Genomic DNA, 12,159 nt, shown 5'->3' with positions numbered 1-12,159 from the left:
GATTCACAGTGGTCTGGAACTTGGAGTGGGAATTTATTCCAGAAATAATCTCATAATACTAGTAGTGACTTGTTTCTTTATTGAGGTGGACAGTAGACACAGCAAAGAAGCTGATGAGCCCCACACACATCTTCTGTTTTGACTGAAATTACGGGAAAATAGTCAATCCTGGGATCTCTAAGAGCTCACGGAGGTCCAAAGGTTTCAATGAAATCATAGCAGTAATTGTTACATCACAACCAATTTAAAGAGGAGGGTAACATGCTCCTCTTGTGTATAAACACAGGACGTCCTTGCAGTGACCCTCAGCTCACAGACACACCCTGACTGACCACGTACAGTGGCACGGTGGGCTATGCTCTGAAGCAAAATAAACAGGTCGCTCTAGTTACGGTCACAGAATTATTTTCATCTGTGGCCTTAATATAAACAGTTTCAACCATTTAAAACTTGTCTGAAATGATATGATATAGGGTGTAGCATCACCCTCTCAGCAGGCCGGGAGTTCAAACGATTACATCTGGGTAAATATCAACGGTGAAAAAAAAATTCACTTTAAAATACTTTAAAAAAGGATATTTATTAAGGACATAATATACAATATAAAATAATATAAGTGTGAACTCAATGCAATGTTTGAACTGAATTTAACAGACACTTAATCGCGTGTTATTAACATTGTATTATAGATTAAATTGATATTAAGTTGACATCAAAAGAGTTTTTGAATCCTTTTAAGAAGGACTTCAGTACATCTTTGCATGTAATTTAATAATTACTTCTATTTTCTTTTACATTTTGTCGCATACTTGTGAAAATACTGATTCTGAAAATATTGGTTATGGTTCCACTGAAAATTGTATGTCATATTTTCAAAATATATTTATAATTACACATTTGTAATGATAAAATTGCAATTTCTTTAATTTAAAATATATTAACCTTACAAGAAATATTGCATAATACACTACACTACAATTATTTTAGTATAATATATTATAAACTAAGATTATTAAAATGTTAATCTTTACAAAGTGCACTTTTGAAAAGTGTATATAAAGACATACACATAAGTAAACTTTAGTTGCCTTTTATTTCATCAATATTGTCTGCAAGTATTTTAAAATACACTTAAGATTTGAAGTGCACATTCAATACAATTAAACTCATTCTGAAAAGAATTACGTTGCAATAAAATGGTACGTAGAACATTAAAAAAGAAAGAAAAGAAAATAAGTTAAACATTGTTTTTTTTTTTTGTTCTGTATACTTTTTAACTGGATTGTACAAATGATCAAGTACTAAAAATCGTTGTTAAAGCTATTTCTAACAGGCCTGCAGGTGTCAGATTTACATACTGCCCTCTGGTGTCAAGTTATGTGCTGGACAGAAGATTATTAATCTCGAATGAACTGTATATATATTTTTTAACATTTGTAACAAATATGCAAAATGAAGTATACATGCTGTACTTAAATACTGAAAATCAACAAGTTTCTAATGCCCAGGCATTAATTTCAGCGACTGTGTGTTAAAAGGGTGTGCGCTTATGATTTGATTTGTTTTCGTGGCATGTGTTACACTTCTTGTCCCTCCTAAACCATCTGAAATAACCTGAAATTGCCTTTAGAAATGCATTGTTTGCAGTAAGTCCAGGAGCATCCATAATTATTTTCAGAATCACATAAAAATTCTATGCTACTACAAGAATGTTGCAATACTAATCGAATCACAAAACAATGTAAAATGACTTAGAAATGACTAGAAAACAGTTGCATTATATCAAGTGTTTATTTGTAACAGTTTACACTTTCATAAAACACGCAGCTCCCAATGAAAGAGACACTAAATGTAAAATTCTGAAATGTAAAATTCAAAATCTAAATTTGGAAAAAACAAGAAAAACCTCCCTTAAATGTTTTAATGTTCACACCCAATAAAGTGTGCGTATTTTCAAAATCAAAAAGGTTATAAAAGCTTCAAATTGACTCACACATCCCTCATTACTGCTCACTATTCCCCTTTATGATGATGTCTGGTAATGACGCAGTGACATTTTCACTTCCAGATTTTTAGATCATTAAAAAAAAACACATCCTGAGGTAAAAACTCATGTGTGGTGTGAGTGAATGAAAACAGTCAAGTAGTGGTGACATGACAACAAATCCGTCCAGACATGCAAGAATGCCTTCAGAGACTTTCATGACAATAGATTGGTTATTAATTCAATAACCCTGCTTCTTTGAGTCACATCTGATTTTTAAATGCAGCAACTGAAATCACTTTAGAAAGAAAAAGCAGCTATGAACAATACACTGAATCAATGCTAAAACTATGTTTAAAATAATCAATTAACAGGAAAGTGTTTCTGTTAAGAGGTATTTCATTGCATTGTCATTTTGTGCAAAATATATGCAACTGGTCAGAGGTGAGAGTGACATCATTATTGAAAAAAAAAAATGTTTTTATGAGTGCAAAAGTAGCCCAATGTAAGATGGACGGGCAAGCTGGTATTTTAGAACTCAGAAATGGAGCAGAACTCTGTATACTGTACATGCCCTGAAAACTATCCTCCACCAAATGCCATTTAACAGAGTTTTGCACTCTCCAGCGCCCCCTGCAGGGTGAAGGCCACAGCACAGGCACAAAGCCTGGTCTAGCAAACGACTTTGCGGTTGGTTCTGTGGTTGATGTCAGTGCTGTACGGAGAGTCCCAGTCTCTCTCGAACACTGCCTGCAGCTGCTCCTGGACTGTGGGGCTTGTGGACTGAGCTGAAGTCTGGTTCACCACTAATGCAGATCCAGCGGTGTTCACAAAGTAGTCCCCTGACCAGTTAGACGTGCCTGGAAAGTACGGAGGCAGGAAATAAGATAATGAGACCAAGTTTTTAGAAGACAATCTGTAAAGGGTTTAGATGTTTAAGCAGTGAGCCGTACCTATATAAGCAACCTTATCTGTGACCATGTACTTGTTGTGGTTGACTCTGGCATAGGGAATGTGTTTCTGTCGAGGGTCGGAAGGCACAGTAAAAATTCTCTGTGAGGGGAAAAAATTATTTTTTTATTAATTTATATCAGACATTTTTTTCATATAAATGAATGCTTTATTTTGAAAGGCCACATTTAATTGATCACAATTTCCACATGGTTAGAAATGCCTATTCTAATTGTTATAAAATTCTATTCTAATTCTATTGCTTTCTATTCATCAAAAAGTCCTCAGTTTTCAACACTGATAATAATGTTTCTCCGGCAGCAGATCAGTATATTAAAATGATTTCTGAAGGATCATGTGACAGTGAAGACTGGAGTAATGATGCTGAAAATACAGCTTTGATCACAGGAATAAATTACATTTTAAAACATATTCAAACAGTTACTGTAATTGTAATAATATTTCACAATATTAGTGTTTTAACTGTGTTTTTGATCAAATAAATGCAGCCTTGCTAAGTGTTCTTTCAAACATAAAAAATCTCTGGCAACCCCAAACTTTTGGAGGGTAGTGTCTATGCAGTGCAACACAAATGTGACGGCACTCACCACTTGAATGTCCAGCTTGCTCTTGTCCTGTAAGGAAGCTAGCGAGCGGAGGAAAGGGAACATGATGGGGTTGGTATTTTCCCAACAACTGATCAGCAGACGCACACGAACATTACGCTCATAAGCCACGCGCCGCAGCTGGGTATCGATATCCGCCCAGTACCTGCAGAGATCAGGGAGAGCCAGGGTTAAACGTGATGGGCAGTACAGAGGTATATTTTGAAGGTTAAAAATGTGCAACTCCATGCAGACTGAGACAGTTTTGCTCCTGTGAACTTCTAAATGAACTATATGGTCTTTTATTGCTTCACTTGGACTGGGAGGCCCAAAATGCAAAAAAAACGCAAAATTATGAAACTTCAACTAAATGAAAACAGAAAATATAAAAATAAAATCAAATTCAAAATATTAACAATATTAATGAATATTAACTATAATTATGGAAGCCCATTTCTGCCACTGAATAAAAAATAAAAAAGGTCATTGCGACTTTTTATCTCACGATTCAGACTTTTTAAAAAATTTTAATTAACTGACTATAATTTAATTATAATTTTTATAATTTATAACTTCTTATAATTGCGTCATACAAACTCGCAATTCAGACTTTTCTTTTCTCAGAATTGCATGATATAAACTGCCAATTGTGAGTTCAAAAGTCATAATTGAGTTATAAACATGCAATTCTGAGAAATAAAGTCAGAACTGCGAGATATAAACTCACAGTTCTGCCTTTTTTTCTCAGAGAAAAAAAATCTGACAACATATCAGCCCCCCCTCCAAAAAAATTGGACTTTTACTCGCAATTGTGTATTATTATATAAGTCAGAATTGTGAAAAAAAAGTCAGACTTGCAAGAAAAATACTGACTCTATAACTCGCAATTGCAAGTTTATATCTCACAATTCTGTGAAAAAAGTCAGATAACCTTTCTTTATTTTTTATTCAGTGGCAGAAACAGGCTTCCATATATAATAGTATATCAATGATGCAAAAAACCAAACTGTTGTTATAATAATATTTTTTTTTTAGATGCAAGAAAACTTTTTTGGACTGGGGAGGAACTTTTGAGCTTCCTCATGATATGCCAGTTAAAATAAATGGTTCAAAAATCCTATGATAAGCAGATTTCATAATGAAGACAGGTGGCTTTAGGCTGCTTGGTTATGAAACATATGCGTGAAGAAGGAGGCAGGAAATATATACCACAGACCTTTTGTGGCTGGAGTACTCCATAGTGGGGAGAAAGTTCATCACAGCGATGTAGACGAACTGCTGGGCATCAGCAATCACACTGAGGACAGACTGCAGGTCTGGAGTCCGGCCCTCGGCGCACAGTGAAGGAGGAGAGCTCTGTGAGAGAGAGGAAAACTTCCTCAATAATGCCAAACAAAACTGCAATCAGCTCACCAAACACCACCAGAACAAGGAACAACATAAGCCACAAAAATTCCAAAAGAAGCTTTGTCTTTGCTTTATTCCCAGTGTGCTGGATCTCTCTTACTGATAGATAGACGCTGGCATCGGTCCCATTGAGTGACAGCTGCATGGGTGTGTCCTTGTTGTACAGGGTGGAGTATTTTTGGGGCCAGTGTGCAGGAACGGTCTCGGTCTGATTTAGGTACCAATAAGCCTCGAAGATCTTCCCAAGATCATTAGCAAGACAGCTGCAGTCATACACAACCGCACCCAACTCCTTCACCTGAGCAGAATCAACATATCAGACACATAAAACATACAAGATACCACTGCGATCCCATGGAGATGTGAAATAGATGGAGTATTGGTGCTATTTCTGGGTGGTTGAAAGTACTTAGAAAAGTATTAGCAGCACATCTTTCCTCCTGTATTAAAATGTTTTTATTCAACACCATTCAAAGGTTTGGGGTGAGTAAGATTTATATTGTTTTTTATGCTCACCGAAGATGCATTTATTTAATTAAAAAAATACAGTAAAAACAGTAATATTGTGAAATATTAGTACAATTTTAAATAACCGTTTTCTGTTGGAATATATTTTAAAATGTAATTTATTTCTGTGATCAAATCTGTATTTTCAGGATCATTACTCCAGTCTTCAGTGTCACATGATCTTCAGAAATCATTCTAATATGCTGATTTGCAGCTCGAGAAACATTTCTGATTTATTATCACAAACACTTGAGCTGCTTAATATTTTCATGAAAATCGTGATACATATTTTCAGGATTTCTGATGAACAGAAAGTTCAAAAGAACAGCATTTATTTGAAATAGAATGTTTTTTGTTGTTACATTACATCGTTACTGACTTTTTTGATCATTTTAAAGCATTTCTGCTGAATATAAGTTTTCTTTACATAAAATATACATTTGAACGGTAGCGTAATTATTTCTACTATATGAGGCATGTACGAGTAGGTGAGGAAGCAAAAAATCCCAAATACTGAAATTAAACCATGTTGCAATTAAAGTAAGTAACCCTTGAAAAAAAAATGACAAAAATTATGTCTGACCTGTGTTAGTGACCTCCAGTCCATATTGGCGCTTCCTATGTAAATGTGCTTCTTGTCCACGATCCAGAATTTAGTATGAAGCACACCCGACGTCAGCTCTCGCATATTCACCATCCGTACATCAGCTCCTGCAGGAAGTGAGGCGTTATTTAATATAATGTTTACGCCTGAGCTGATATACGCTGTTATTTTTGTGTGGATGTTGAATATGTCAAAGTCAAGTTGACTAACCAGAACCAGTCAGGAAATTAATGTCATTCATGGGTTTTTTCTCTGATGTTTTATCGACTGCAATTCGGACAGACACTTTCCCCGAGAGCTGCCCTAGTTCCTCCAGAATCTGCTCACCCTAGAATGAACAGATCACCTGGGTAAGACGTCACTAACACAGCTTATTATTCAGTGAGAAGTCAGTAAACGTCACATCCAAACCTGCTTAGCTGTGTCCTCGTGTGTGTGCGTGTCGTTATTGGTGAGAGTCCAGTAGAAGGAGGCGATGTCCAGACTGCTTTGAGCACCAGATATGAGGTTGAGCCAGGCTTCATATATGGACTGATGAGTGGTTGAGGAGTTAAACACCAATCCCTCAGGAATACTCTCCACTAAGACAATCCTGTAAATGACACACATGGGCAACAAAGCTATAAATGCAGACTTCTTTGAGTGTGCAGCTGTGAAACCGTGTGCTGTGGTTAACCTCGTTTACCAGTGAACCACTGAAACACACAGAAATGTGTGACCCGAATAAAGTCCCATAGGTGGGCGTCTACCTGCAGGGATCAGTACAGGTTTCTCTGATTAGAAGGTGCTCCTGCTGTCCAGATGATTTTGAGGAGGAGGAGGAGGATGTTGCGATGGGAACAAGCAGTGTTTGGAGTGACAGGAGTATCAGCAGTATTGTGGTTAAACAGGTGAGGAAGATCAGACACCTGTAATACTAAACACAGAGATGGATACGTTTAAAACCTCCGGGCAATGATAGAGACATAAGGAATAAGGTACAGTTACCCGTCATCATCAAAACAAACTCATCAATCATGTCATGATCATTATCCAGGTCATTACACAGATATTCTCATGAAATAATTGAATGTTATATGATTGGAGCAAATTATTTTATCATTGACATGGAGTGAAAATGTGGTACAATGTACCTGACAGTAGTTATACAAAATATATTGGTACCAAATCTGTTACTGGCTGATATTAAACATTACTTTTTGATTTATCAGTATTGATACTGGACATTCATCAGCTGACATTGAACAGATTTCAATTCACACATTGGCTGGTAATTTCTGTAACTTTTTTTTTTTTTTTTAAATAAATCATATAAACTAATTTCTTTATAGTACTAACAATAAAATTATGTAAATCTTTTGTGATTTTAGGTCATTTAGATCTTTTTTGTGTGTACATTTCTCCAGTTCACCATCATTTCTATTACCAAATACACATTTTTTTAGAACTACACTAGAGTAAAAATCTTCTAGAAGTTTATTTCCATTTCTATAATTTATAAGATGAAACAAAGAAAATATGAGAATGTATCATGGATTTGAATATTAGACTTCTGGTGAAAAAATCTAAATAACATGACTTCATATCAGATTATGCTTTGCATCCACTCGCTGTGCAAGAATTCTAGATTTTAAGCTTAGAAAATATACATTTGGATATTTGTTCAGACTTTATCCAACTATTATATGTCGAAGTTAGGTGTATATGTATGTTTGTTATTATTTTAAAAGTGTCATTATTGAAGTTTCTGTAAGAGTGTGTGTGTGTAAATCTTTTGCACTTTCGAATGTTTTACAGTCTTACCTCTTTATTTCTGTGTGTGTTTGTTCAACATTGTGGCTGATATATACATTTCATTCAACACATATTAGAAAAAAATTCTGATAAATTTTGACTATGAACAGCCAATGTGTGACTTTTTATAACCACTTAGACTCAAATCAAATAAAATCCATTTAGTGAAAAAAAAAAACATTTTGAACAAATTTTGAAACCATTTTTATTAAAGAAAACAAAAGGCTTAAAAAGCTTATTAGGGTTAATTATGCATGCTCATGTCTTATTTTTACATGCAGATTACCTTTGTTGTCATCTAATGCTTACTTAAAGTTGATCTTTAAAAAGAATTTAAAATTCACTCTTTAGCATTTTGTTCACACTGTACATTATAATGTTGTGATGTGTTTTTTTTTTTTTTTTTAGCATTTTAACACCACTCAGAGTAGTGCTTTATATTTTTCAGGTAAGTCTAAAAGTTTTCACTATTCAGGTACAGAAATTTAATAATCAAATGTAAAATAACACTGCATAGTCTTCACTGTATTAATTAAATCTAATAAATCTGCCATAAGCAACTGTATTTACAAGCATACTTGCAGAGACATGCATTTTGACATAATTTTGCGCGTAAGTGTCATTTCAGGCACAAAGAGATGACGTAAATAGAATTCAGTGTTCGTGTGCATCTACTTCTTGTGCTCAAATGGTTTAAAATCGCTTGAATGTTTAAACCGACTGGACCTAAAACACTTGGTTAACCTTTGCAATTGATCCAAGAATCACCTGCGTTTGGAACCCTGGTACCTGGCCCATACAGATTAACGATCACTAAACATCGCGGATGTGCACATCGACGCTGAAACGATATATCGTGCAGCCCTAGTTCACAGCCAACATCAGGATAGATTGATTTACTACCTTTTGTGAGCCAAGATGTGTTTCTCCTCTGCTTAGCTCCACATTGACCATCGATCAAGACATGAAAACAAAAAGAATTGCAGTTAATCAAACATAGCATCTTAAGTTTGCACATGAATTAATAAATTAAAACCACTAGATAACTCTTAAACAATAAGTGAATTTAAGGAGCATATAAGAATCACAATCAATTCTATATAATTGAAATGAAGAAATCAGTAATCAACCTACCTTTTCGTATGGTATATCTGACTTCATTGTGTCGAGGCTCACCAGCGCATTGGGAGGAAATACAAAACCTAAAAAAATGAAATATGAGTCAGTCTGGTTCTGGGGAATCAGTGTTTATGTATGCATGTGGACTGGATGATGGTGAGCGTTTGTGTATGTGTTTGTGCCATTCTTTGTTCTGTCTCCCGAGTCCAGCACTTCTATAGAAACAGGCTTTTTGCCAGCTCATTATACCGAAAGAGCCAGACGTCAGTGTTAGTGGTTACAGACTGAACAGTCAGGAGACTGACGCGTGAGTCTTGATGAGCTTGGCAAATTTTTCACACGCAGCGGGCACTCCGGGATATCATCTGATGTAAAAGTGGAAGTGTTTTTGAAGACGCAAGGAAACTGTAGATGCTGTGCAGGTTATGAGAGTCATGAGCAGAGTGTCATGTGACTGAGCTTCCTGATCTAGTTATTGAACCTTGTTGACAGGAGCAGGAAATGCAGGAAAAAAAAAACTGTTTTATTTAACACACTCATAGTGTACAAATCATTGTGTGAATGGCTTAATTAATCAATTTTCATAGTCCATTATAATAGTTAACCCCTTAAAGACCATGAATTTCAAAGGCCTTTAAATTACCAGCATGATCAAAACTTTGCCGGAAAACCTGTTACACCCCATCTACTACATGCCTTCTGTCCTCTGCTTCATAGTTCACACATTTTTAGTAAGTAAAAGATCTTTTAGTATAATTCTACAAACGTCCACCTTTAGCTTGTGTCTTTTTGCTGTGTAGGCTAATCTGAACTGATTTTTATTAAGTAAACATAGGAATATCTTTTATATTCTTAGTAATATTTCAAGATGAACAATTACTGGACTGAAGTAACTTAAGTTTACTTGATTATCCAAAAACATTTTTTTTTTGAAAAATCATGTTAAAATATATAAAATATGATACATCAGGCGTTTGAGGAACGTTTATTTGTCCATCTCTCAATCATCACTGCATTGCATTATGTTTGGCCTCCACAATAAAAACTACAGATCATTTGATCATAAAAATAAGCAAATAAAATTCATCTTAAGACATATTATTGGACGATATAAAGAGTGACAACTGATATGTATATTTTATGTAAGTAGTCTGAAATTCTGTTATAAAGATCGCAATGATTTACATTAAAAGCTATCAGAATTTTATTTTACTTCTTGGCCATATTAATAAAAACTGCACCAAATTTAGCTCCTTACTTCGACTACATCACACTAAATGAGACATAAAATCCCAGCTGAACAGTATTAAACTAAAATTTATATATATATATATATATATATATATATATATATATATATATATATATATATATATATATATATATATATATATATATTTATATATATTACGCTTTTCTTTTATATTTTGTCTAATGGTTCAATAAGTTGTTTACATTATTATTGTTGACATTATTATTTCACATGTCAGGCTTTACAGGGTTAATATGGACGAAGAAGCGCCTGACACTTTTAATTGTTTGCAAGTTGCTGTTGATAAAAGCACCTGATAAATTAAATAAATAAATAAATCAATAAATAAAAAAAAAATACAAAAGGCCATATGTTTCACTCTCCCAGACACTCTTCTGCTGTAGTCCATGACTGTGGGTAAATGAGAAGACAGTGTCTTGTGCAAAATGAGTCCTCCTCACATGAGTCTAATCATGTGCACTAAGAAGTACTGAAGATACTTCTATCATATAAAAAAATAGTATCTATGCAACCTTAAAAGGATCATTTGCCCTACAAAGCAAGCAAGTCAAACAGGTTTGGAACAGCACGAGGATGAGTAACTCATGACAAAACATTTCTGGGTGAAACAACATTTTAACTAAGAGTTGTGAATGCCATCTTAAAAATTACAAATACACTGCAACATTGTCGACTGGTGTAACTTACTGTATATACAGTAACCTGCCTGATAAACGGTATCTCTAACCCATGTGAGCTGGTTATCAAGATAGCGTGCCTATGCTCCCCAAAAAGTCGTACAGATAGGCAGCTCACTAGTGTCTGACACACAGCCATGGTCGGTTTCTGCTTCCGTAAGTGTATTGTACACAATAGTAACACGTTTGTAGTTGTTGCATACTGAATGCGCAGCTTTTTAAAAGTTCAAGGACATGTTAGAAGAGCTATAGGAGATGAAGGACATACCTGTGATCTAACAGCTCACAAAGCAAACCATTCCGTCAGAGACACAGCGGTGATCAGCTGTTAGTGAGCTCGGTTTACAGACGAATACAGGCGCGCGCTCTGTTAACAGTAACGAGGTGTAATCGGCGTAAACAGCGAGCAGCCTGCACTGGAAGAGTCACGTGATCTAGTAACCTATGGGTGAACGCCATGAGAGTGACGTAGACTGTAAAAATTCACTTCAGTTTTATAAAGGTTATGTTGATGAAAACGGGTTTCTTAGAGGCACCAGAAACAATAGGGCATCGGTAAACTGTTATTACAATCATAATAATCACAACATCTCCAACTTCTCTCCTATCTTCCTCAGTTTATTTATTTATGCATGTAGCTACCACATGATTTTATTTAGAACATTTCAAGTTAACCTACATAAAAACAACCCCGTCTAATTTAAATTATGTTACTGTATTTTAAGTGTTTAAACACATAATGACTAGTAAATCAAAATCTATTTTACGTAAATTAATTATAATTATTTAATAATAATTATAATTCCAACACCTTTCATCAATTAACACGAATGTATATTTTTTAAACAAATAGATAGATAGACTTAGATAGATAGATAGATAGATAGATAGATAGATAGATAGATAGATAGATAGATAGATAGATAGATAGATAGACTTTAAAATTAATAATTTTAAATAATTAATGTTTTAAGTAAATTAATCAAATGCATTTATGCTTAAAGAAACACTTTTGACTTCTGGACCATAAAAATAAATAAATAAATAAATAAATAAATACAAACAAACAAAAAACATCTGCCCTGCTGAAAGCTCGTAGGTGTAAAACGACGATCAACAGGTGACAGTCTATTTATGATGTCATGTGTGTTTGTCTCCAGCAGAGGGCGACATGGCGCTACATTTAATTTGCACTGAATTTAGATTACGATGCTAAAATAATGCGGTGAGGTGAGAAC

At 34.6% G+C, this 12,159-nt stretch overlaps 1 protein-coding gene across 1 annotated transcript; it reads right to left on the bottom strand.

Annotated features, from left to right (window-relative positions):
* Positions 1–1,772: 1,772 nt before the first annotated feature.
* LOC109071219 (5'-3' exonuclease PLD3-like) lies at positions 1,773–11,343 on the bottom strand. The gene is made up of 12 exons (XM_042774830.1): positions 11,190–11,343; positions 8,988–9,054; positions 8,756–8,807; positions 6,808–6,974; positions 6,470–6,650; positions 6,269–6,386; positions 6,038–6,165; positions 5,048–5,245; positions 4,757–4,896; positions 3,544–3,706; positions 2,938–3,037; positions 1,773–2,844 (listed from the first exon to the last, which is right to left on the bottom strand). Exons 2-12 carry the CDS (start codon positions 9,011–9,013, stop codon positions 2,657–2,659), a joined length of 1,461 nt encoding a protein of 486 aa, XP_042630764.1. The 5' UTR covers positions 9,014–9,054; positions 11,190–11,343; the 3' UTR covers positions 1,773–2,656.
* Positions 11,344–12,159: the final 816 nt, after the last annotated feature.

The sequence above is a fragment of the Cyprinus carpio genome, chromosome A18, assembly GCF_018340385.1.
Source record: "Cyprinus carpio isolate SPL01 chromosome A18, ASM1834038v1, whole genome shotgun sequence".
Taxonomy (NCBI): Eukaryota; Metazoa; Chordata; class Actinopteri; order Cypriniformes; family Cyprinidae; genus Cyprinus; species Cyprinus carpio.
Note: the sequence above shows the minus strand (reverse complement) of the source record. Positions and strands in the feature narration are given on the sequence as shown.

What these genes read in the sequence shown, in the direction of transcription:
- LOC109071219 (XM_042774830.1), bottom strand. Translation starts at nt 9,013, where the DNA reads ATGAAGTCAGATATACCATACGAAAA. An exon ending in ATGCCAGCGTCTATCTATCA is followed by an intron (nt 4,897 to 5,047) that starts GTAAGAGAGATC and finishes TCTCTCTCACAG; the next exon opens with AGCTCTCCTCCTTCACTGTG. An exon ending in AGATAAGGTTGCTTATATAG is followed by an intron (nt 2,845 to 2,937) that starts GTACGGCTCACT and finishes CGTACTTTCCAG; the next exon opens with GCACGTCTAACTGGTCAGGG.